The sequence below is a fragment of the Halyomorpha halys genome, unplaced genomic scaffold, assembly GCF_000696795.3.
Source record: "Halyomorpha halys isolate HHAL.00 unplaced genomic scaffold, Hhal_1.1 Scaffold601.1, whole genome shotgun sequence".
NCBI lineage: Eukaryota > Metazoa > Arthropoda > Insecta > Hemiptera > Pentatomidae > Halyomorpha > Halyomorpha halys.
In genome coordinates, this window is record NW_027112563.1 from 586,377 (window position 1) to 614,230 (window position 27,854).

At 34.7% G+C, this 27,854-nt stretch overlaps 1 protein-coding gene and 1 non-coding gene across 3 annotated transcripts in view; both read right to left on the reverse strand.

Annotated features, from left to right (window-relative positions):
- Positions 1-27,854, reverse strand: part of KrT95D (phosphofurin acidic cluster sorting protein KrT95D) — a 52,630-nt gene that overhangs the window by 16,919 nt on the left and 7,857 nt on the right. The window contains exons 3-7 of one of the 2 annotated variants that reach the window (XM_014426890.2): positions 26,002-26,091; positions 24,513-24,638; positions 10,443-10,593; positions 9,382-9,503; positions 4,046-4,139 (exon numbers count right to left, since the gene is read on the reverse strand). In XM_014426890.2, the coding sequence (XP_014282376.1) occupies positions 4,046-4,139; positions 9,382-9,503; positions 10,443-10,593; positions 24,513-24,638; positions 26,002-26,091 (583 nt within the window). Of the gene's footprint in view, positions 1-4,045; positions 4,411-9,381; positions 9,504-10,442; positions 10,594-24,512; positions 24,639-26,001; positions 26,092-27,854 lie in introns of those variants that run through there. The other variant, XM_014426891.2, reaches the window with a different exon arrangement.
- TRNAG-GCC (transfer RNA glycine (anticodon GCC)) lies at positions 19,337-19,407 on the reverse strand. The gene has a single exon. It is a non-coding gene; the product is annotated as a tRNA-Gly (tRNA).

Here is a 27,854-nt window from a genome sequence, read left to right on the forward strand (position 1 = left end):
TACTGTGGTTGTTATCTTGTTCTGTTTTTAGCCCTGAAGAAGGCTAGAAACTCTAGCCGAAACGTTGGCACATTAAAATAAGTTAATCGTACTTATTTGTGTTTTTCATTGACCGCACCCCCAACCATCTTCTCCTCATTCATCATCCACGGTCAACCATCTCTCATAATTTATATTTATTAATTCTATTATTCACACTAACTCTATTTTACTTATTATAATTATTTTTTTTTCAAATTAACTTGTTTCTTTTTACCATTAGAGGGCAATTGTTTGTTTTGTTAAGTCTACAAATGTTGTTATTTTTTATTTTTTATTATTGATTTTACTTTTCTCTTTTACTAAGAAGCATTATTCTTATATATTTACTTTATCTTTGTTTTCTTTTAATTGTAACATTGTATATAGTTAGGGGTGTCTTTTGTACGAGACTATACCCCTCCCCATAATCAACAGTTAAAAACAAAATATAATGTAACGGTTATATCAACCATGTAAGGCCCACCAGGCCAATTTGGTATAAAATAGATCAATAAAAAAAGAGACCATCATACCCCTGATCAACCTTCTCACATGAATCCTACCCGAAATCCTGATTAATATTCCACGATGACCACAAGGCCCCTAGCCGTCTTGTTATGTGATGCCAATGGTCTACAAAATCATCTTGAGGAACTTGACTTATTTCTACATGATAAACACATTGACATTACCCTACTGACTGAAATTCATTTCACTCAATGGGCACACTTTTACATACGTGACTACATCACATATAGATCAGACCACTCAGACAACACTTCCCATGCTGGTTCTTGCATTCTTATTCTCAAATCCTTATCCCATTCCCTTATTCCTTCCAATCCAACTGATGCTATTCAATCAACCTCGGTAGTCATTTCAACTCGGCCTTTCCATGTTACCTTTTCAGTTGTATACTGTCCTCCTGGCAATAACCTCCTTGATTCCTTATTCTGAACCCTCGGACTGCACTTCATTGCTGGAGGAGACTACAATGCTAAACACCAACAATGGAGATGTTGAACATCCAACTCCCGTCGTCACATCCTATCCCGTGTTTCCACCTCCAATACTTATGCTATCCTCTCGCCTAAAAATTCTACTTATTGGCCTATATCTCTAAAAAAACACTTAATATCCTTGACATCTCCTAGATTTCCTCCTCCCAAACCATTGTTAAATCCCAGGATGACCTTTCATCAGATCATAGTCCAGTTCTGCTTTTTTTACATTCAACCTTCGTATCTAAGCCCTCCACTTCTTCACTGATTACATGAAGAGTTGACAGAAACAAATTTAGATGCGACTTAGAAAACAAACTATATATTTGAACATTTAACTGAAGACATAACAAGAGAACGATGAAGCTATAAAAAAACTCACAGAATCAATCGAACAAGTATAAATGACAACACTTCGACTAGTAGAATTTTTATTTTATTTATTGTAATTTAAAACTGTACAAAAAATAAAATAAATTAAGTAAATAAGAGGAATGTTTCAAACACTTGAAAATCTTGGGAAGGAACCAACCAAATGGTAGTACTTTAAAGTAGTAGAATTAATAACAATAAACTGACAAATCTGCCACAGCATATTTGTATCTTAATAGGAGAAAAAAGCAGAGCAAGATTGAAGTAGCATAGGACCAAATATGCAACTAACAAAACGTATTACACCAAATTGACTAACAAACTAAAAGCAGAAAATTCAAAATCCGAAATTTACTAAAAATCTTACAACTACTGACAAATCATAATGGAGAACCACTAAACTAGGTGCTGAATTTCAAAGATTTTAACTATCCAATTCTCACTGAATCCAAAACCTAGACCTGAATTGACGAATAAAAGTGGCAAACTTTCGGACACCTTTATTCCCCATTCTGATACCCTCAACCCAATTTACCTTGAATGTATTGTAGCAGAACTAAATATTCCCATCCAAATGAAACTATCACCTAAAGCATTTCATCCTTCTGAAATATTTCATTAAGAGATTACCTACCAGCAAAGCTTCTGAATATCATCCCACATCCTAAAACTTCTTCCTCGGTAAACCATCCAATTCCTAACCTACATATATAATGCTGTTCTCTGTTCCACATATTTTCCTGACCTATGGAAATTATCTAAAGTCAAAATGATATACAAACCCCAAAAGCCACCAGAATACCCATCCTCTTACTGCCCAATCTCTCTATTACCTATCATGGGCAAAATCCTCGAAAAACTCAATTTTGAACGCCTATACCCCAACCTAGATTCCAATCATATAATCCCAGATCACCAGTTTGGATTCCAAACATCCCACTCCACTATCCAGCAATGCCATGTTGTGGTGGACGTTGTCTTGTCTTCTTTGGAGCGTGGAATGTACTGAGCCTCCTACATACTTTCTCATCATCCATTCCTTTCTTACTGATAGATTATTCAAAGTAAACCATAATGGTTCCTATTCAACCCTGTTCTCTCAGTCCACTGGTGGTCCTCAAGGTAGTATCCTCGGCCCCATCCTCTACAGCGGACATCCCAACCAATTCTAACACTATCCTCACCAAGTATGTCGATGGCACAAGTGTCCTCGTACCTAATAATAACCCTTTGGTTATATCCCAACCATTCCCAATCCCATATCACAATCCTTGAAGATTGGTGCAGAAATTGAAATTCCAGACAATCCTTCGAGGCGCCTGAAAAGAAGATGGCCACAAGACCTAATATAAAAACGTTATTAGGGTGCTACTAATGGATAGTTTCTCTTCATGCCTGTATCATGTCATTATGATTCTACATCAAATGCAGTGGATGTACTATTATATACAATTGTAAATTTGAATATATATATATAAATGTATGTAGCCTATGTGACTCAGAATAAAAATTGCTTCTTCATTTAATTAATAATATTAATTCTGGGATTATATACTTCAAAGATCAGTTTTAATAGTCATGATTCTGAGTGGCAAGTTGATAAAGGGGTTCAAGATGATAAACCATAATCCAGGGTTCAACAGAGAACTTTTGGTCTTTGCCCTAATAACTTCTTACCCCATAAAGGTGTCAAGATTTAATGATGGGTTTTCTAGTATGCTTAATTTCCACAGGATATACAATGTTTCTTACAAAATATTACTCGACTTGTTTTGGAAAAAGATTAGATGATTTAAAATTAATATCATTAAATATAAAAATTAGCTTAGAAGTGATATATAGTTCTAAAGCTACCAAAATAACTTGATAAAAGTTAAAAAACCCTGTGACTTAAAGACTGCATTTTATAGAATTTAAAATGGCTGGGTCAATACCACTTTAACAAAGTGGAAAATAAATAAAAGAATAAATAAAATAATGTTCAATAGTATCATTATTCTTCAAAATAAATAAAAGAATGTTTAAGCTATTGAATACTCGTTAATCAGGTAGTTTTATTGCATTTATTGTTTAATCCAATATCTTATTATGAAACAATGATGACCCTTGTCTGTTGATTATAGGTGTAATTAATTATGCCATCGATCCATGGTACCACCGTGTTATAGGCTACAAGCTCCCAGCTGCTTTACTATAAAGCTCAATTAAAAGTAAGTTATAAAATGTTAGTTAGACAAGGATTGATTTTAATGCAAAGCCCATTCCAGAAACGTTTCAAGCTAAAGATAACAACTAAATACTTCACAATAATAAACTTTTTTTCAATGAGTTTCTCTCAAACAATGTTAGATAGATATTCTAAAGGAAGGTAAAAGCTTTAAAGAGATACACAAAAAAGCAACTAATAACAGAAACCAAGCAAAGAAAATATCTAAAAAGAACTTTATAAAGAAATAGTTATATTTTTTAATTAATTATAAAAACGAAGAATAATTATAAAATTCATAATTGTCACTAATAAATTTAACATAATAGCAACCAGATTTTAGTATCAAGCATCAACAAATAACCTACATAAACTTAATACTTGCATTATTAGATTTTTATCAAGAAGTTAATTAATGAATTAGATATAAATATTTTTAAAATACCAGCTTTTTCACGATCAGGATCAAGACCATGGAGGTCCTCATTAACACGAAATCTCTTCAGTAGAGAAATAAACTTCTGCTTCAGGTTTCTTTGCTATATTAAAAAAATAATGAGTTTAAAAAATATATTATAATAAATTAAGAAACAAACAAAGCTTCAATGTTTTATTAACATGTAATATTAAAGTTAGAAAAACATAATCTTCTTATCATGCAGCGTACATATGTAGGACATCCAACAAAATTGGATAATTTTAGAATTTAGCCCACTGATCATTTTTAGAACTAGGACCAGGACCATGGGTCCTCTTGTTAGCATTGAATCTCTTCAGGAAAGAAAAAAACTTCTGCTTCATGTTTCTTCGCTATATTAAAAAAATAAGATTAATAAAAATCTTCTCATAACTCTTCTTACATGTTAATGATAAATTAAAAAACTGGAGGAATTTTTACAATCTATTTCATTTTTTTTTTCACAATCAGGATCAAGACCTTGAAAGAGGTCTTATTATTATAGCATTTCTTCATTTGAAAAATAAATTTCCAACTCAGGTTTTTTTAGCAACATAAAAAAGATAAAATAAATAATGATGCTCAGCTACATACAACAAAATTATTAAAATAATTTATTCATAAGAAACCATTTTGTGTGAAGAAAATAAAATGGCCCTATAGTGGTTTTGTAAAATAAACTGAGTTTATTGTGAATCTAAATCATGCAATAATTCTTAACTATTTTCATAACAATATTTTTACAAAATCAATTTTTAAAAAAGTTGAATTACTATTAAATTTCAATTAATTATAAAAAATTAAGAAAAAAAGTTGGAAATTTGTATGAGCAGGTAGTTATAAGTATTTTAAAAAAAATTTGTGACAAATAAAACAACTGAGTCAATTTTCACAATCTATTTCATTAGTGCCTCAGCCAAACACCATGTTGATAAAATGAGCATCACAAGTTGTACTTAATTTAAGATTAGTTTAGAGAATTGAGCCTACTTCTTTAAAAGGCCAAGATGCTTTGTGTAAAATTAAATCTGTTTAAATAATCTTTTTTCTAGTACTATGTGTCATACAAATATTGGTACTTAACTTTAATAGAAAACTAAATTATTTAGAACTAAGTTATAAGTGATAATTAAACATATTGAGAAGATTTCTAATGTTTTGTGAATTAGGTTCCTTCAATGGTCTTAAATCCTGGCCAGAATTTGATGAAATTTGAAAAGTTTGCCATCTTATCATTATAAGTCATAGGAATTTATTTCATAGAGTAGAGGTTCAAGAACATTGCCAATCAAGTATCAAGAAGTGATACTAAACATTTTCTATAAAATTCATTTTGGGGTCTAATCTAATATTTGTAGGATTTTTTTTCAGAAAATATTTGCCTTAAGTAAAACATCAAAACTCAATAAAAATATTAAATTAGGGATAAGCAAGTCAATTTACAAGAACTATTCTCTTAAGTGATGCACTTGGGAAAATTATGATCAACTTGGTGATTCCCAACACAACCTGAAGTTGGTTAATTCAGGGGAATTGGCAAAGTGGGAATGGAGTTTTTACACCCTTCTACCTCTGCTACACCTATACTGCAAATAGAGCAAAAATCGACTCCAGCTAACTGCCAGAAGTACAATTTAAAACTTTTTTAATAATAAATCTACACAAATGTGATTTTAGGATGTAGTTATATGATAAAATAAAGTTAATATTACATGCTTGATTGCACTGTTTTATAACTTTAGGTGTTAAAGCCACCTCAAATCGACTCTGTCTCTTGGCAATAAAGCTACAAAAGAACAAAAAACAAAACAAAAAAAAAATATTGGCTCAGATGGTAAAAATTTATTTGTTAATTTATAAGTTAATACAAAAAAAACCTCAATCAAAAACAAAAACAAAACCTTCAAAATAAAATATAGAACAAAAATTAAAAATAAAAAGGTCCTTCAATAAGCAAAATTTAAATTAAAAAAAAAAGACCCAACAAATTTACAAAATTGATGATTATAACTGTTACGAATTGATGAACTTCGATGGGTCAGAGGTCCTGAGGTCCGTTCCGAAAGGTCGGAGATGATGTTCTTCTCATAATTCACATAGGTGGGCCCACAAATCGAAATGGCACTCCCATAAATCATGCAGCAAGGTCTGGTGACTATTCTCTACAAAAGTGACTGGGCGACTATACCATACTAAAGCGACTGGGCAACTGCAAGTAGGCCACAACTTGTATTGTGGAAAATAATCCCACTGGCACAGTTTTTCAATATATAAACACCACAATACACGTACAATTCTCTTCATTTAAAACAAAACATACTTCTAACCAAAATACAAAATAAAAAATGTAATTAAATTTATTTACTGCCTAATTACCATAATAGTTACATTTTAATCAATATACATGGCGTTAACAATAGGAATACTTCATTAAAATGTAATTTTCATCAACAAGTGTAAGAATTTTATTTCAACTAAGTTGTCATCCTTATTTCAGGAATAAGACGAAACATTATTAACAATAAGTAAATTTTTTTCTACTATTGACTTTACTGACCACCGCCCGGACTGTCTTCCTAAAATCTGCTTCATACGATCAACTATCTTCTTGCATAATTTGATTTCTATTTCAACCCAATGATAAAAAATTTATATTTAGTATTTTGAATTTATGATAATATAAAACATAGAAAATGAAAACAGTTAATAAATACGAGTCCATGGCCTTAAAGGAAAAGAAGGTTGGAACACAGTTAAAACCAGAGAAAAGAAAAACTATGTAACAATTTTTATTATACTTTAGCGACAATTGATGAAGAACTTGAACAAGGATTGAAATAGGTTGTCAAATATTTATGTTTTATATTAAAATAGTTGTGTTTTATTTATTAAAATTTAATAAAATATATTTTTATACTAATGTGTGTAATAAGTTTAAGGTTAAAAAAAAAGATTTTAAATGGAAAACCAGCAGGTTCGGTAATTTTAGTAGTTATTTCATTAAAAAGTACTTTTTAATATACAAGAAGGAATCACTCATTGGGAATAGGCAGTTAAAAGAATTGAATTGCTCATCCCTAGATTAAATACAATTAGCAGTTTTTTACTAATTGGTATTCAATAAGCTTCTATTATTTAAATATCATAGAGATAACAATACAAATATTTGTATGTTGATAAAAGCAGGAATTCAATTATCTCGTAAAGGGGTTAGACCACTCCAAGTGATCCAGAAAAAATATAAACCTTTTCTTAAGCACTTGAGAAGAAAAAACTAATACTTTTGAAGTCTATTCCTTGATGTTTTGGCAGCTCAATAACAAATTTCAATGTAGCTGGTTTTCAAATGGTGGCTATTTCTATTTCTGTTTTTAATCATTTTTGGAGTTCACAGACATTTGTAGTTTTCTACACTACTCAATGCTGAATTGTCATAAGTCAAGTTTATCAAAGGTATTAAATGAAAATTAACAAAATTAAATTTTCGATTTTTGAAAGAAAAAACAATTTCAAAGTTTCAGTTTTTTTTTTCATATTACCATATGATGAAACAAGAGCTTGGCAGACCCTTGCACACGGCAGAGAGAAATGGAGGCAATGTCTTGATTTGGTAAAGATCCGTTCTGGATTGTAGTGCTTGTGATAATGAACAAAGGAGTTTACTTATTATACACAGTATCAGTGGTGTGTAAATCATCCTTTCAAAATTAAGCTCTTTTAAAAGTTGATTTTTAGTTGTTCATTTTTTACTTTTACTTACCAATGTTTAGAATATTTAGTAAGTGGAGGTAATGGATCATAAACAATTTTGAATTTGAGATTTCCATGGAAATAAATGTTTTGAGGTCTCCGGAAGTTTAATAACCAAGTCTTGCAAAATGGTCATCTAGCGTGTGTGTGTGTGTGTGTTCATGAGAGCATGAACAGCCTAGCATAAAAACGAAAAGTTGTATGAAACTGAAATTACATGTTTAGGGTATTTACATATTTATGCCTAAGATTGCTGTTAGATCTAACAGCAACTTTTTTTGTTAAAATTGAACAACTAGAAATGCCACTTTTAAAAATTGATTTTACAGTTTTGTTTATGATTTTCTCAAAAACTACTTAAATGATTTTGATTAAATTTGGTAAATCAATGTACAATTAAGTGGTGTTTAATACCAGATAGGTACTATTCTCGTTCAAATACTTCAACAGGGTTTAAATGGCGAATTAAAAAAAAAACTTCCTGAAAAGTACTATCGATTTTGCTTATTTAAAACAAATAAGCAGTTCTCATTGTTATAAATAATAAACAATAGATAAATACAAAATATTGAATAATTTGATAAATTAAAGGATACAACTGGAAAAAAGAGAGGGGACAATAGATGACCTGAAAAATCCGAAACAGCCAAGGGCCGCCCAATCTCTCCCAAGCTTGTTTTGTATATTAATACCTTAATAATTAATATGTGCATATATATTAAATAACTTTGTTGCATTTAGTTTAATTTTATTTAGAACGTTCATAAGGTTTTGTCTAGCAATGTATTGCCAAATCTACTGATAACAGCTGTGTGCTAGAGAGAGTATATAGCAGTTAACTGAACACGTTAGAACCTATCTGCATTTGATCAATGCTAGTGCAGGCATAATGTTTTGTTAAAGTTGACTATTTATTACTTTTACTATTTATTCACACAATTGAGCTAATCAAGTTAATTTATACATTAGTTTGTTAGTTTTATTTTTTCCATACTTTTGTAAAAAAAAAAAATGTTAAAATTTTTTAATGACAAAAATTATTAAAAGTACTTTTCTGAAAACTGTTGAAATTGAAGTAAGTTACTTGGTCAACTGAAAGGCTCATTTGGAAAATTAGAACAGGAAGGCATTGCCACAATGAATAAAACAAACATCTGTTCTGAAACATGCGAGGATTATCAAAGTAGTGTTATCTAAAATCTATTTAGTATTAAATCTATAAGTTGCAATGTATAATGAAGTTTGATGCAATGGACTCCATTTATGTATTTAATTTTCAAATATTTGTCTAGTACCTCAACAAAAATTGCTGAAAAAAAATCTTTAAGAAGGCCTAATTTTGAAAGGTTAAAGTACTCACCAATGATATTGAATATAATGTTAAGTAATTTAAAAAACTGCAAATCTATTAATGTTTAAAATTTTTTTGAATGACCGAAACATCAAGGAATTAATCTATATAGTATGAATTTTTCTGAATTAGTCAAGCAACCAACATTGGCTCACTTAAAACGGATTGACCCAGAAAATCTACAAAAAAAAAAAAAAAAAAAAAAAAAATGATTAAAATTTACAGTGGAATTTGGTGTTAGACTGGCTTTCCTTTCTCTATGGTCTTCCAGCATAGGTTCAGAATCTGATCCATCATCATTACTACTGAATTCTTCATCTTCATCAGAAAAATCTCCAATTCGAGCTGGAAAGAAGATAAAGTCCAATAATCTATTCAGAAACTCCAAATAAAATATTCCAAATCAAACACATACACCATTTATGACTCAAATACTATCTGAATTACATAATATTTGTAAAAATTATGATTAAAAAATAGTTAAGAATACAGTAAGACACCTAATGGAATAAAAGTCAACATGACTCACAAAGTCATATGGTTGGATATCAGAAAGGTATCTTTTAATATGATCAGGACTGAAATGAACAGATAATCCAGCAAACATTTATACATATGACAATTAATGAGCTATGGAAAATGCAATATTATTCTTGGTATTGGGACTCAGCATATAATATCATCTATCTACTAAATAAGACAGATAAGGTACTCAAAAGAATAATAAATATTATAGAATGCTAAAAATCTGTAGAAATGTACTAGCTGTAGGACCTCACTTGGTAATCAGGAGACCCACTTTCGAATATGGACACTATCAACCTGGCTTAGACAGTTAAGGTAGGGAGTACAAACAAAAGGAAAAGGAAAAAATAACTCCTATATTTAGCACAATATCTCTCAGTTAAGATATTTTACACCCACTGACTTCCTTAGGTTATAGAACCACATTTCAGAAAACTTGCAGACATTGTAGGACTAATAAATGGTTTCAGCTAATAGAAGTAAACTCAGTTTGGTATAGTTTACCTGTAAGTTTTACTTAGGATCCAACAAGACTAGTTTAATGAAACCAGAATAAGATCACCATAATAAAAAAAAGCGGAATATCTATGAAAAAAGATGATTTAAGCAGAGAGAAGCTAACTAAATCAATCTTTTTTAAATAATAATAATGAAAACAAAAAAAAAAAAAGAATATAATTTGAACCTATAAGTCTATAACAAATTATTTGAATGACTATTTATTTTGTTTTTCTACTGCAGTTATAATAGTTATTTTACCATGATGAAGCGTAGTTTTCGTAGGTCCCTCATAATCTACAGGTTGACTATTTAAAGCATGAACTGTAACCCTAGCAGCAATGTTATTTATTTTAGATTCCTTTCCATCAGTTAATAGATCTAATTCAAGATCTAATTGTCTCTGAAGCACCTATAGGAGAAAAACATTGAAATATATAATAAAATCAAGACAAAATATGATAATTCCAATAAATATTTCAAGCTATATTAAACAAATGAATATTGTAAAAATTGATTTTTAGTAGAGCATGATTTCATGGCAATGCCACTTCTGCTTAATAATAATATTATTATTTCTTTTTTTTATACATTCTGATCAAAAAGCTATAATACAATTTTATCTAACCAATAGGTAAGTATAACTATTATTTTTGTTAAGTTGTACAGTACAGGATTGTATAGTTACTAACAGAATTTTTATTCTGGTACACAGGGATTAAAGAAGAGAGAAATGCTTTATTCATTCATGCTGCCCAAATACATCGGGTTGCTACATTACACAGCATACTAATCAATCCGTGATCGGACATATATAAATTACATATAAGAAAAAAGAAAGAAAATATTAATAAATAAGTTAAAACACACAAATTGACAGGTCCACCTACTAAAATAAATAAATAACATAATGAATAATCTAGACCTAATTCCCAAACAGGTGATGATGTATGATCCCCAGGGAGTCTTTAATAATATTTTCCGCCAAGATCGCAATATCCCCAATGCTAACACCTAGGCCTTCTAAGAACCTTCTAGTTCTATCTGGTATTGTTCCGCGAGATCCAAATCAGAGGCCTCTCACGGTGAACTCTCTCTCTCCGAAGGTCTCGCTGAATTTTTCCTTAAGGAAAGGGATGGATTTTTCATATATTTCGTTTTTTTCCCTTTCCACTCCACCTTCCTGTTCAAGGTCATTACTCTCAAATCTTACCGTCGTATCCAAGACCAGAGCCATGCCTCCGACTTGTGTAAATGCAACAATATCAGCGTATCTTACGGATCCGTCAGTGTCAACCCAATAAACCTCCTCGAAGCAGGTGAAGTCTTTTTTCAAGGAACTTCATCAATTCTTCTTTGACCCTGTGGTGCCAGCGTCTTATAAGGAGGGAGTTGTAGGGGCATTTTCCCAGCACATGGGCAGGTGTTTCAGACTCTCTGCCGCATTTTCGACAGAAGGACCCAACTTCTCCTTGGACTCCACTGGCACCTGGGACTCCACGCAGGGGTGCGTAGTTGATATTTAGTTTCAGGGCGTTCTCCTATTCTGACCCTGAGAGTATCTGCTTCTTAGATACATATCTATTCGCTTTCAGGGTCTCTCTGAAATGGCCAACACCAATACCCTGCCACCTGCAATTGGCCCATTCTTCGAAAGCATTCTCATGCAACGACTGCCGTAGAGCTCTCACACTTTGATTGCCCTGATCCAACCCTCTATCAGGGTCTATCAGCACATGCCGCGATTTCGGCTTCGTAATTGAATGTAGACTGGAATAGGGCATCTGGAACATTCGATAGTCGCTGGACAATGGACCAGTGAACCATTGTGCAGTGGAACTTTGACAGCGGATAAGACCCAGTCCTTGATATCTCCTGGGTGCGTAAGAGCATCACCGAGGTGTTAGCTGGGAGCCCGATGATTGCCTTGATACTCCATAATATTGGTATCAATGCCCTCCAATATCTCTGGATGTATCTTTGTAGGGGAGCAGTCTGGAGAGGGTAAACAAGGCCCGGGAACAAGTATTGGTTGACAATGTTGATCTTTTGTGCGGGCTTGAGCAAGCACAAACTCACTAATTTATCAAGGTTATTAGTTAGATTTGTTACCACCTCTTCTCCAAATACTAGCTCTCCCGAGAATGTACATCCAAGATATTTGTTGGAGTCCTCAACTTTTGCCGTTTGGATGACCTCCGTATTCTCAAGAGAGAGCTTTGTTGACTGCAGCTCTCCTTTGTCTATTATGATACCTACACTTTTCTTTGCATTTATTGCCAGACCAATCTCCGCGAGCAGCCTCTGGACACTATTTATTATTCTTTCTGCAGAAACCCTGTCACGCCCCACTACAGCCTGACCGTCCGCAAACCTTGTGAGGACCACAGTCTCTTGACACTGATCTGAATAGTTGTGTGGGTTCCTATATTAATCTTTGTTTTATTTGTGGTTAGGAGAGCCCTGATCACATTTGTGAGATCGGATGACACAACTCTTGCCTCCAGCGAGCTCACTGTGTGTCCATGACCAATGTTGTCAAAAGCACCTATCACGTCCAGAAAAAACACCACGCAATCTTTTTTCCTATTTTTGGCATCTTTTATGATCACGTCGATGTACATGTGTTCCCGACAGACCTTTGACTTTTGCTGAAGGTGACCTGCTTTCTCAATTCACAATCCAGAACTTTCTCGATAGTTCAGCGCACAATCAAGTATATCATTATTGGCCACCAGGAGGAAATACTTTTTGGGTCTCCTTTTCCCTTGTAGACCAATATTGTACACCCTTGGCATAAAGGCTCTGGTACATACCCCACCTTCAGCATGATCTCTGCAATATACTTAATGATGTGTGTTACATCGAAGTATTTTATTGTGCGGACCAACACACCATCCGGCCTCGGAAATAAGTCCAACGATGTCGACTTGATAGCCCTCTTCACCACCCAACTATCTATGGACATCAAATTTGGCATCGGGGTGAATTTCTCATAATTCGCACGTTTGCGGAGATACTCTTTTTCAAAGAGGCTTCTGAAATGTTTCTGAATGTCAGCTGTCTTTAATAATAAACTGTTATTTGGATTTCCAAAATCTTCTGAGGAATTTTATCTAATTAGCTGAGAATATAATCATTCATATTTTAATATCAATAATCAGATTCATATTTTATATGAACTCTTAAGTTTCATTTCTAACTTGTAAATTTTTATCACTCCTAACTAGTTAATAACAGAACAAGTAGCCTCCAAAGTTATTATTAATCACTGAAGAGTACTGTCCATAGCTTCCACAGGTCAGAACTATCAATACATTTTGAAATTGGCTACTTTTAATCACTATTAAAACAACAATAGCTACAATAGATTTCCAAATGAAAACTAGCTAAATTGGGTAAATTTTTATATTTCAAGTGAACTATAATTTCAGTTACAAGACGTTTAATGAAAAAAATGTAGGAATGAAAAATACTTAATATATCAGTCCATAACTATTTCTGAACTTAAAGAAATGAATGCATAAATTTTAATTAAAATACTGACATTAGTAGGTTTTAACAATTTACCATATTAAGTAATTAAGTTCAGATTCATTGTTCAATTAATTAAAATACAATTCAGTAAAATAGTATTGTATAAACATAATGTATTGTTCTTACCTGAACTAAGAAAAAGAACATACATAATGGTCCTGTACCGTGCCGGATTAATAAAATTCAAATAATGCTTTAAGTTTCAAAATTAGTGTTTACACATAAAGTCCATGCCAGACCTAATCATTCATTAAGTTCATTATTCAATTAATTCAAATATAGTTCAGTGAAATAGCATTGTATAAACATAATTTATTGTTCTTACCTGAACTAAGAAAAAACATTTCAGCTGGGTTGATGATGTTCCATACTGCATGTTTTAAAATTCAATGTTAACAAAGGAAGAAAATTACTTCATGTAACATGGCGCAGAACATATATTCATACCATATCATTTAAATTAAGATTCATTAAAACCCTTATTTCTTCATTATCATGATTTACAATCCATAATCTTTAATGAATCTTAAATTCAGTAATTTAAGAAAAAGATTCTCAAATGTATTAGCTATATGTTCTATTTCCATTTTATTTATGTAATTTTTAAAAGTGTAAAATGCTTAATGCACAGATAGCTAACTAATTTTAAAGACTTCTTTCAATCTATTGCCAATTTCCAATTTATTAATAAAGTTTAAGTTTAATTAATTTGTCTTAGGTTATTTAATTCAATTTCAAGTATATTCAAATTAATTTTGTTCATGTCACATGCATTATAACCTAACTTCACAGTGATAAAGGATAAACTTAACAAACACTCACTTTATTTATCACAATTTTATTTCATTAGTTCCATAGCAATCATTTACAAGTTTAATTAACAAGTTGTTAATTAAATTATAGCCTTTAAGTTAGACAAATTACAAACAATTGTGTACCTTTAATTCACTTTCATCATATATATTTTGTTTCATTTCTTATTCACAGCATAATACAGCAATATACACATTAATTCACTACATTCCTTCTAAAAGTGTCACGATTGAGAGAATATCCATTAGAGACAAAACAGCTTTTATCATATTGTAAGATAACTGATCAAGCCATTATCTAGCTACAGCGCACCACGCCATTACAAAGAGAACCATCTTGTTCTTTTACATACGGCAACTTGAACATCACCTTCTTCGTGCGATGACGTCACTCAACCTTGTTCCTTCTGCTGACGTTTCATCAATATTTCCTTTAAATTATTCGGCTATTCAGTTCTATCCATAATGTGTATATTGCTCTCTCTTATTAGTTAGCAATCAACTTTCTTGGTATTTTATTCCTTCAGTTCGACCTTTCGTTTCTTAATTCTTTTCCCCTTCTATCTCTCTCTCTCTTTCTCTGTTCGGGGGACTCTTCACATTTGTCATTGAAAAGTATGGTGAAATCAGGAACTTCAGAGCAGAGTATTACATCACACGCCGCTATCTTGAAAAGACGGATGCGGAGTGTGCAGCGGAATATTATGGGTGTTTCCAGCATCGATATAGAAACCCTCAGTGACGTTGACGCAGCCATGTTCGAGGCGAGGCTGGTAGAAGCTAAGCAGCTATGGACTGAGTTCAGGGACGCCTGGAATGAGCGTGAAGACCTCACTGTCGCTATTGGAGAAAAGGATTCATTTCCTGACGACTCTTGGTTCGAGCTCTACGACACATTAAAGGAGGAAATAGTAAAGGCGAATGGTGCATTGTTATTAATTCAAAAGCGCGAAGCAAGAAAATCTCCACAAGACACTACGCTTCCTGCTTGCTCCACATTTAATCAAAATAAAACCTACACGCAGAAACCACAATTACCTAGGATTCCTATCCCAAATCCCAATCCTATTGTGGTGATATCCTTAAGTGGTCGCATTTCTATGACACGTTCACATCGTTGATAGACAATGAGCCGACCTTATCCAACATCGAGAAGTTCCACTACCTTATCGGCGCTCTGAAGGGTGAAGCTGCAGCGGTAATCTCCAGATTTCCAGTTGAAGCAAATTCGTACGAATTGGCCTGGAAACGAGTGGTGGAAACATATCAGAATCCGCGGGTCTTAGCTAACGTACTAACTCACCGTATAATAGACTTCAACTGCAAAGGGGCAAGAAGTGACCTGCAAAGGTACGAGCAGTTTCTTACAGGTGTCGCTGACAGCGTAGAAGCTCTGCGGGCATTACAACTCAAGAACACTACGGACTTCCTTTTTACCACACTTGCGTTAAGGACATTGGACCCAGAGACCAGAAGACAGTTTGAACTGTCTCTCGGATCCAGCCAAGAGTTTCCCACGGTGGACAATGTTATAGCCTTTGTTCGGGAGAGGAAAAATGCTATCCGCATGTCACAGGTCAACTTTAAAACACCAGGGCGCTCCAACGAAACGAATCAGAAGCAGAGGTTCGTCTCTTTACACGCAACCTCTTTCAGAAATCCTAAGGATACTCCAGCCTCAGTTCGAACGCCTCAGTACCATACTGTGAAGCGCAAAGGGGCCGCAGAAGTTAGATGTCCTCTATGCAAGGGAAATCATCTCCTCTCCAAGTGCGAGGCTTTTATTCGGCTCCCTCTTACCCAGAAACTTGAACGCGTCCGAACGTTCAAGGTATGTTGGAATTGCCTTCGTAAGGGCCATGAGGTTGCCACATGTCGTTCGCAATTTCGATGTCGGATGTGCTGTAAGAAGCACCACACGCTGATCCACCACCAGGAAGAAGACAACGCAGCCACTAAGGTCGATGAAACGTCCAGTAAGCCAACACCTACGGAGACCTTCATTGGTTTCGGATCCACGCCATCGTCATCCACGGATACCATGGTTCTATTGGGCACTGTATGCATTCTGCTTAAGTCGCAGAGGGGAGACTTTCATATGGCCCGTGCTGTGTTAGACTCCGGAAGCCAGCACACATTTATTTCCAGCGCGCTCGCACACAGGATTGGCGCTAAAATTGCGAATTTCGACCATTGCATCACCAGTCTTGGCGAGTCAGTTGTCCCGAAGTCTCATTTCAAAAGTTCCACGTCATGTACCATACGCCCATTCGCTGGTAAAGAAGAATATAACATCTCTCCAGTGGTAGTCGACTGCATCACGTCTTCTTTACCAAACGTCAACCTTCCTTCTTCCGTCGTCAGCCGCATTATGCGCCACCATTTGGCCGATCAACGTTTTAGGGAGTCAGGTCCAGTCGATCTGTTAATCGGCGGGGACTTATACCCACGGATTCTCGTTGGAGCTCCATACCCTACTGAAGTCGAAGGAGCTTACTTTACGCCTACAGTCTTCGGCTTGGTAGTTTCTGGCGTTGTTCACAATTTGGCTCAACCTACGTCCTGCTTTCTGTTCTTTAAATCTACTCTTAGCGTTTCGAATTCTACCCAGAACAGGGTAAAAATTCCTCCTCCTTCTTCTCGTTCAACGATCTCTAGAGGCAACAAGTTACCACCTCTTCATGCACTGCTTCTCATTCAACTCCCAACAGCTCTGAACCACATGTATCTACGACATTGTGTCGGTACTTCAGCACAAGGTCATCCGATGATCCCGCAACCACATCCATTTCATCCACGACTTCGATTCACCGATCCACGTCTTCTACGCAAACAAAGTCTGTACCAAAGATTCCCAATTCCTCTAAAACGCTCTGGATCATTGAACATCAGCATCCACCGTTCAGCAGAAAAGATGGCGCTCCTTTCAATAAAGATTATAAGGGAATGCATCCCGTTCAGCGATGTATTCCGAGGTACTGCGCGAGGATCTTCCAGAACCAGATGCACCTATAAGTTCAGATGCAACTGATGTTCCTCGCATCAGTGATAGGAATTGTTGTGAAACCTCAAAAGCCGATTCTCTATATAACGCAACTTCGACTACACATTCCGATAACTCTAGAACTGATAGTCACATCTTGATGAATGGAAACATTCTAAGCAGCACTGCAGCTTCATCAACTTCAATTCGTGACCGAGGTAGTTTGATGTTCATTCGGAATGTAAGGTCAGATAACAGGGATTCGACAAGTTTGGTCAACAATACCAATCCCGTTGCTGTTCCTACCCAAGCGGCTTATGGTAGGACCAGGCATGCATCTGCCACTTCATCGTACGCCGTATCTGGAAGCTCTAGGGAATCCGGATCCAGTTTGCCATCTGAACATCATATGGACACAAGTCATTCCAGATCCTATCTGAATGATAACAAGCTATTGGCAGATTCATCCACTCCCACAATCGAAGACGAACACCACATCCATGGAGGTTTTATTGAAGATGCAATACTGAGACAAGAGAGTTTAACACCCATTCGCAATCTCTCTTGTCACTGTTACTTCTCCCTAGAAGGTTCTACAATCAGCCACTTCGGTACAGCCAAAGTTTGAGGATCAAGCCGACTTCGAGAAGTACCACCATCACCCTAGAAGGTCAAAATTAGTTACGTATATTTGTATATAGCTGGTATCAGCAAGTCATTTTTGGTTCATTCATTGTTCTGTTGGTTTATTGTTCGTTATTAGATTCATGTACTTAGTTTATGTCAATGTGATTGTTTGTTCTCTTATACTAGCATTCATCGGGTTCTTTAGTTCTGTTATAAGTTTCAGTTCTTCGTTTTCATCCACTCTTGCAGAGCGGGAATTGTTAGGGTGGGCTGACGCATCCTCTACATAGTTCCTGGAAGTTGCACACATTTTGTTTATTTTTTTTCTATCCCACACAAGAATCAATTTCCTTTTTTCTTATTCATATTTTCTTTTTCTTATCATTAAGTTAGCCTAAACAAGTCATCACAAGTAATTTTAAATTATTGTTTAGGATACAAGGTTCATTTTTGTTTTCATTATACTCTGTGCATAAGCATAATCTTATTTTGTATTGTTTTTCTTTCAATGTAAATTTCAGCCTACATGCTACAGCCGCAACTCCTCTCAACAAGTAAATCACCCGGAGCGATTTAGGTGGGCGGTATGTTCCGGTTAACCTACGGCAACCGAAAGGTTGAATTGGAGGGGGCACCATCAAACATCATGGCATAATAGCCTACAGGATATAGTAGCGCCCCAAGTGGCCAACAGCCCAATCTCACCTCCTCCAGCACTCTCTGTGAAGAGAAGCATCCCAGACTAAAGTGGGTGAGAGCCATCTTGTCTTGAGAAGCAGTTCATCATTTTCTTTGTCTCTGACATCAGGAATTCACCATGAGTGAGTAAAACTCTTGGAGTTGTTCCCAGCAGTAGAGAGGAGAGAGGCTTAGAGATGCAGAGGGAAGAAAGAAACATGGAGTAAGTCCACCTACCAATAATTAACATGCATCACCACTTGGCAATCATCATCAACCACCTCAATTTTATATCTACAATTTCCATAGCCCTATCATTCAAAATTTTACTAACCCTTTAATCACAAATGTTTTCTTTCGGCCACCCACTACACCATCTGTAACTTAAACAATAGAATTTTATTTTTCATTTAACCATGTTCATTTTTCATTTATACAGTCCACTTCAACCCAACCAGCAAACCACAAATGAAGTGTGTCCGGCAATTTCAGTTGAGGGCATGCTTCATACATAATGGTGCATCGGCCGGGAATCGAACCCGGGCCGGCCGCGTGGCAGGCGAGCATTCTACCACTGAACCACCGATGTAAATTGTTATTAAGTTCAGATTAGTTTATACAATACACAATATACATAATTTATATTATATAATACAGATACAAATCGCTCCGGGTGATTTACTTGTTGAGATGAGTTGCGGCTGGAACAGGTAGGCTGAAATTTACATTGAAAGAAAAACAATACAAAATAAGATTATGCTTATGCACAGAGTGTAAATGTAAACAAAAATGAACCTTGTATCCTAAACAATCATTTAAAATTACTTGTGATGACTTGTTTAGGCTAACTTAATGATAAGAAAAAGAAAATATGAATAAGAAAAAAGGAAATTGATTCTTGTGTGGGATAGAAAAAAAATAAACAAAATGTGTGCAACTTCCAGGAACTATGTAGAGGATGGGTCCGCCCACCCTCACAATTCCCGCTCTGCAAGAGTGGATGAAAACGAAGAACTTAAATTTATAACAGAACTAAACCCATGAATGCTAGTACAAACAATCACATTACCCTAACTATGTACATGAAAAACGAAGAAAACTAAGCCGAAGAACAATGAATTGAAAGAACCAAAAACGACTTGCTGATCCCAGCTATATACAAAAAGCATTTTGACCTTCTAGGGTGATGGTGGTACTTCTCGAAGTCGGCTTGATTCTCAAACTTTGGCTGCACCGAAGTGGCTGATTTTAGAACCTTCTATGGCGAAGTAACAGTCACAAGAGAGATTGCGAATGGGTGTTAAACTCTCTTGCCTCAGTATTGCATCTTCAATAAAATCCCTATGGATGTGGAGTTCGTCTTCGATTGTGGGTGTGTATGAATCTGCCAATCGCCTTTTATCATTCACATAGGATCTGGAATGACTTGTGTCCATATGATGTTCAGATGGCAAACTTGATCCGGATTCCCTAGAGCTTCCAGATACGGCGTACGATGAAGTGGCAGGTGAATTCCAGGTCCTACCATAAGCCGCTTGGGTAGAGACAGCAACAGGATTGGCATTGGTGACCAAACTTCTTGAATCCATGTTATCTGACCTTACATTCCGAATGAACATCAAACTACCTCGGTCACGAATTGAAGTTGGTGAACCTTCATTGCAGCTTAGAATGTTTCCATTCATGAAGATGTGACTATTAGTTGTGGAGTTATCGGAATGTGTAGTCGAAGTAGTGTTATATGGAGAATCGGCTTTTGAGGTTACACAATAATTTCTATCACTGATGCGAGGAACATTAGTTGCATCTGAACTTATAGGTGCATCTGGTTCTGGAAGTTTTTCGCGCAGTACCTTGGAATAAAATTGCTGAACGGAATGCATTCCTTTACAATCTTTATTGAAAGGAGCGCCATCTTTTCTGCTGAACGGTGGATGCTGACGTCCTATGATGCAGAGCGTTTTCGATGAATTGGAAATCTTCGGTACAGACCTTGTTTGCGTAGAAGACGTGGATCGGTGAATCGAGGTCGTGGATGTGGTTGTGGGACCACCAGATGACCTTGTGCTGAAGGGCAGACACAATGTCGTAGATACACGCGGTACAGAGCTGTTGTGAGTTGAATGAGAAGCAGTGCATGAAGAAGGTGGTAACTTTTTGTCTCTAGAGATCGTTGAACGCGAAGAAGAATGAATTTTTGCCCTGTTCTCGGTAGAGTTCGAAACGCTTAAAGTAGATTTGAAGAACAGAGAGCAGGATGTAGGTTGAGCCAAATTGTGAACAACGCCAGAAACTACCAAGCCGAAGACTGTAGGCGTAAAGTAAAGTCCATCGACTTCAGTAGGATGAGAAGCTCCAACGAGAATCCGTGGGTATAAGTCTCCACCGATTAACAGATCGACTGGACCTGACTCCCCAAAACGTTGATCGGCCAAAGGGTGGCGCAAAATGCGGCTGACGACGGAAGAAGGAAGGTTGACGTTTGGTAAAGAAGACGTGATGCGGTCGACTACCACTGGAGAGAGGTTACATTCTTCTTTACCAGCGAATGGGCGTATGGTACATGACGTGGAGCCTTTGAGATGAGACTTCGGGACAGCTGACTAGCCAAGACTGGTGATGCAGTGGTCGAAATTCGCAATGTTGGCGCCAATCTTGTGTGCGAGCGCGCTGGAAATAAATGTGTGCTGGCTTCCGGAGTCTAACACAGCATGGGTCATATGAAAGTCTCCCCTCTTCGATTTCACCAGAATGCAAGTGCCTAATAGTACCATGGTGTCCGTGGATGAAGATGGCGTTGATCCGAAACCAATGAAGGTCTCCGTAGGTGTTGGCTTATTGGGAGTTTCATCGACTTTAGTGGCTGCGTTGTCTTCTTCCTGGCGGTGGATCAGCATGTGGTGCTTCTTACAGCACATCCGACATCGAAATTGCGAACGACATGTGGCAACCTCATGGCCCTTACGAAGGCAATTCCAACATACCTTGAACGTTCGGAGGCGTTCAAGTTTCTGGGTAAGAGGGAGCCCAATAAAAGCCTCGCACTTGGAGAGGAGATGATTTCCCTTGCATAGAGGACATCTAACTTCTGCGGCTCCTTTGCGCTTCACAGAATGGTACTGAGGCGTTCGAACTGAGGATGGAGTATCCTTAGGATTTCTGAAAGAGGTTGCATGTAAAGAGACGAACCTCTGCTTCTGATTCGTTTCGTTGGAGCGCCCTGGTGTTTTAAAGTTGTCTGCGTCCTGTGACATGCAGATAGCATTTTTCCTCTTCCGAACAAAGGCTATAACATTGTCCACCGTGGGAAACTCTTGGCTGGATCCGAGAGACAGTTCAAACTGTCTTCTAGTCTCTGGGTCCAATGTCCTTAACGCAAGTGTGGTAAGAAGGAAGTCCGTAGTGTTCTTGAGTTGTAATGCTCGCAGAGCTTCTACGCTGTCAGCGACACCTGTAAGAAACTGCTCGTACCTTTGCAGGTCACTTCTTGCCCCTTTGCAGTTGAAGTCTATTATACGGTGAATTAGTACGTTAGCTAAGACCCGCGGATTCTGATATGTTTCCACCACTCGTTTCCAGGCCAATTCGTACGAATTTGCTTCAACTGGAAATCTGGAGATTACCGCTGCAGCTTCACCCTACAGAGCGCCGATAAGGTAGTGGAACTTCTCGATGTTGGATAAGGTCGGCTCATCGTCTATCAACGATGTGAACGTGTCATAGAAATGCGACCACTTAAGGATATCACCACAAAACGTTCGGATAGGAATCCTAGGTACTTGTGGTTTCTGCGTGTAGGTTTTATTTTGATTAATTGTGGAGCAAGCAGGAAGCGTAGTGTCTTGTGGAGATTTTCTTGCTTCGCGCTTTTGAATTAATAACAATGCACCATTCGCCTTTACTATTTCCTCCATTAATGCGTCGTAGAGCTCGAACCAAGAGTCGTCAGGAAATGAATCCTTTTCTCCAATAGCGACAGTGAGGTCTTCACGCTCATTCCAGGCGTCCCTGAACTCAGTCCAGAGCTGCTTAGCTTCTACCAGCCTCGCCTCGAACATGGCTGCGTCAACGTCGCTGAGGGTTTCCATATCGATGCTGGAAACACCCATAATATTCCGCTGCACACTCCGCATCCGCCTTTCCTAGATAGCGGCGCGTGATGTAATGCTCTGCTCTGAAGTTCCTGATTTCACCATACTTTTCAATGACAAATGTGAAGAGTCCCCCGAACAGAGAAAGAGAGAGAGAGATAGAAGAATTAAGAAACAAAAGGTCGAACTGAAGGAATAAAATACCAAGAAAGTTGATAGCTAACTAATGAGAGAGAGCAATATACACATTATGCCAAGGGATAGAACTGAATAGCCGAATAATTGAAAGGAAATATTTATGAAACGTCAGCAGAAGGAACAAGGTTGAGTGACGTCATCGCACGAAGAAGGTGATGTTCAAGTTGCCGTATGTAAAAGAACAAGATGGTTCTACCTCTTTGTAATGGCGTAGTGCGCTGGCTAGATAATAGCTTGATCAGTTACCTTACAATATGATAGAAGCTGTTTGTCTCTATGGATATTCTCTCAATCGTGACAATTTTAGAAGGAATGTGATGAATTAATGTGTATATTGCTGTACTATGCTGTGAATAAGAAATGAAACAAAATATACATGATGAAAGTGAATCAAGATATTAGGTACACAATTGTTTGTAACTTGTCTAACTTAAAGGCTATACTTTAATTAACAACTTGTTAATTAAACTTGTAAATGATTGCTATGGAACTAATGAAATAAAATTATGAGAAATAAAGTGATTGTTTTATTAAGTTTATCCTTTATCACTATGAAGTTAGGTTATAATGCATGTGATATGAACAAAATTAATTTGAATATACTTGAAATTGAATTAAATAACCTAAGACAAATTAATTAAACTTAAACCTTATTAATAAATTGAAAATTGGCAATAGATTGAAAGAAGTCTTTAAAATTAGTTAGCTATCTGTGCATTAAGCATTTTACACTTTGAAAACTTACATAATGAAATGGAAATAGAACATATAGCTAATACATTTCAGAATGTTTTCCTAAATTACTGAATTTAAGATTCATTAGATGTTATGGATTGTAAATCATAATAATGAAGAATAAGGGTTTTAATGAATCTTAATTTAACTGACATGGTATGAATATATGTTCTGCACTATGTTATATGAAGTAATTTTCTTCCTATATTAACATTGAATTATAAAACATGCAGTATGGAACATCATCAACCCCGCTGAAATGTTCTTTTTCTTAGTTCAGGTAAGAACAATACATTATGTTTATACAATACTATTTTACTGAATTGTATTTTAATTAATTGAACAATGAATCTGAACTTAATTAATGATTAGGTCTGGCATGGACTTTATGTGTGAACACAGATTTTGAAACTTAAAACATTATTAGAATTTAGAAATATCCGGCCAGGTATGGGACCATTATGTATGAAGCATGGCTTCAACCCAACCAGCAAACCAAAAATAAAGTGTGTCCGGCAATTTGGTTGAGGACATGCTTCATATAATAAAATTTAATAATAAAAATAAAAATAAGAAACAGTAAAAGATGATTCATAACATTTGTAGATAAAAAGTCAATTTAATAATTTAAACAAAACATTAATCATAAAACTGACATAAAATCACTTACTTGTGACATGTTAACCACTCCATCAGCTAATGTTTTATATCCCAGAATTGTTCGGTTTTTATACCGTTTTCGCCTTTGAAGCATTACATGCAGCTTATTACCATCACGTTTTAAAAAGTGGGGATACTGAAATAAGAGTGTTAAAAATCATTTAAATTTTTATAAACAAGAAAATATTGACAAAGTTATTTTGAATATACTCACTTTTATTTTTAAATAATTTTGTGATAGAATAATTATAAACAAAACTATTACTACATAAAAATATAATACTGTGATATTCAGCTAACTTGTCTAATAATCAATTAAGAGAATTTAAAAGGAATACTAAGTCACTTTTCTGTTTCTAGTTGAAAAAAAAAAGATTAGAAATTAATAATATATACAAGTTTTATATTTTAATCAAGATATCAAGCATGAGTAACTTGAGTATCATCATAAAAACAATTACAACTATAGAAAATGAATTTAGAGTAAACATATTTTGGGTAAGGTTTCAGAATACTTTCTGCATCCATACTCGATTTACATGAGTACAGTGTCAATTAGATTTAACTTGTGCAAGTATGGGTTGATGAAATACACTTAATTTTGAGTAGGCCACTATCAGAATTGACACAAGTTAGCAGTTTTATTTCAACATTTAGAAAAATTGCAAAATTTTTAAAAATCTACTACCTTATACATTCTTCTAGATTGTTTTCTGGGTTTGGAAGGAATCAGATGAATTTTTTTCCTTAATGAAGAATAACTCATTTGGGTTTCAACCAAACCCTCTGTGAGTTATTAGGGAGGTAAAAGGAAAAAAATACATACAAAACCGACAATTTTTAGGTGAGATGTATCTAGAAAGACTCTTCAAATACTGAAATTTTTAGATGATGAAAATCAATAAAAACACTACAATACTGCAATTTTAGTATGCGAAATATCTATAAAAACTCGAAAAATACTTTTTGGATGAGAAATGGTTATAATAGAGAGATGCAGTAAGTTTGAAAAAAGGGTTCTTTAATCACTAGGCAATAATTACAGATTTAATATTTATTGACAATACTAATCAATAATAAAGTGGGACTTCTAGTAAGTCAAAAAATAACATCTTTCTGGTCAAAATCTAAGAATGATAGGGTCCAAAGAAATCAGAAGAAAATTAAGCAATTTGTAGGCTGCTTGCCTCGACATTTTTCCTGAAAACTCACAATCAAAATTCTTATTTTTCAAAGATGGAAGAAAATCCAGTTAGGCGTGATTGTGAAGTTACAGATTACCTGAATCAACTGTACCAATTTTATCATGAAACGAAATAAAGATTTTTCTTAATAAACCATTTCTCTAAAACAGATTTTAAATGCTTGAAAATTGTACAATTATAAAAGTGTACTTACTTCCTTACTGACTTATTTTCTGGTGAGGTTTACTATTTCCTCATTTCTTACTGACAAACTAATGACAACAAAATTTTTGTATATAAGGGGAAAAAACATACCTGAAGAGAAAAATGTAACTGCAATTCTGTATCAAGCAGAGCATTGACAGGTAGAGTCATTTCATTAGACCGCAGAGTTCTTTTGGAGCCCTGCAATGACATTGTTTGTAGGTATCATGTGGACAAAAAATAAATTATCCTCTTAATTTCTTTTTTCTTGGATTTCAGATAATTGAGAAGGGAAAAGATTTGTAATATCTAGTTTTGGGGAACTATATACAAATATATATGTTTTCTTTAATGCATGGATAGTTAGTAGCTGAATGGAAAATAATAATTTGTAAGATTTTTCAATTTAATAAAACATCATCAACAAACTGTTTTCTTATCCCTTTGTTTATGTTTGTTACATGGGCCAATTAAGCCCCATAATTTTATTTGTTTAAAAAAACTAACATTTAACTAAAATATATTCAAAGAGCAAAAGCTTTGCAGAGCATACAGCATTTCGATAATTTCTATAAAGTAATCTTTTTAAATAATAATTAGATTCAAAACAGTCATCCCTTACTTTAGAAAAAATAAAAACTCATTCTTAACAGTTACAGTTGATTGATAATGCTTATGGACCCAGAATTTTTTGCCTGTTTGTATAAATAATAACAGGGAATTAGAGTTCACTAATTATAATAAAGTTATTATAGGACCATTTCTTTCTAGTATTCTGATCCCCATCAGAAAACCAGTGTAATTATACTGTTTAAACAATTCTTTTACATTGTACAATGTTGGTATCTTTTAACTAAAACTGACCAACAAGATAATGGAATGTAAAAAAATTGAAAAAAAGAAAAATGTAGAAAACCATGATCGTTTATTAGTATAAATATAATAAGGGTGAAAAATTGAAGTAAAAATAACATATCTAGGTATTTACATCAATAGAAATTTCAAAGATTCAATAGAAATTTCAATAGATTGAAATTCAAATTTCAAATAGAAAATTCAATTGAAAAAATCAACAAATGAAGGGAAATATATAAATAGAAAAAGAAAGTAGTAATAGTTTTGTATTCCAGGCCATTATCACGTATTTATAGGAATTGTGTTCACTAATCAAAAGTCATAAATGTAAAATCCAAGCATTAAAAAGAAATACACTAGAAAGGTACAAGATAAGGCCATATGAGACAAACTCAGATACATTGTCATTAATTCTAATTTCAAAAACTATAAATAAATGGTTTGACAGATAGTAAATAAAGAAGTCCATATAAGCAAAGAAAAATTTATTGCCAAGAAAAGGTGCAAGACAAAAATTAAGGATTTTGACCAAGAAGTCCTCAACATAAAACTCTTTAGGTATTGGATTCTGGAAGATATTCAGAAAATAGTACTGGATAGTAGGGTTGGTGATCATTTGGTATTTATGGCTATCAACAGTTTGGAAATTAATGACTGACAGTTATTGATTGTTATGTGGTGGGAGGAACTAGTCCCGTAAGTGCAACTCTAATAGCTGCCGTATACTAGGGATGGGATATTGATATCGATATTATCGAAATATCGATATTTTGTCTCCGATATCCGATATCAATATCCAGTAACCGATAATATCGGAATATCGATATTTTCCTTCGATAATATCGGAATATCGGCTACTTAAAAAAAAAAAAAAAAAAAAAAAAGGTCGGACCTTAAAAGTTGGGATAAATACAAGAAATAGTACAGAAGTATATGATACATGAAATAAATATATTTTGCTAAAGGAAAAATTAATGATAGTATTTCGATATTTGACATTTTTATAATTATTTATTTATAACATTAGCAATAATATTCCGATATTGTATCATCAAAAGAACGATATATTATTTCAATAGTTTAAAATCCATTGGATCTTTAATAATGTT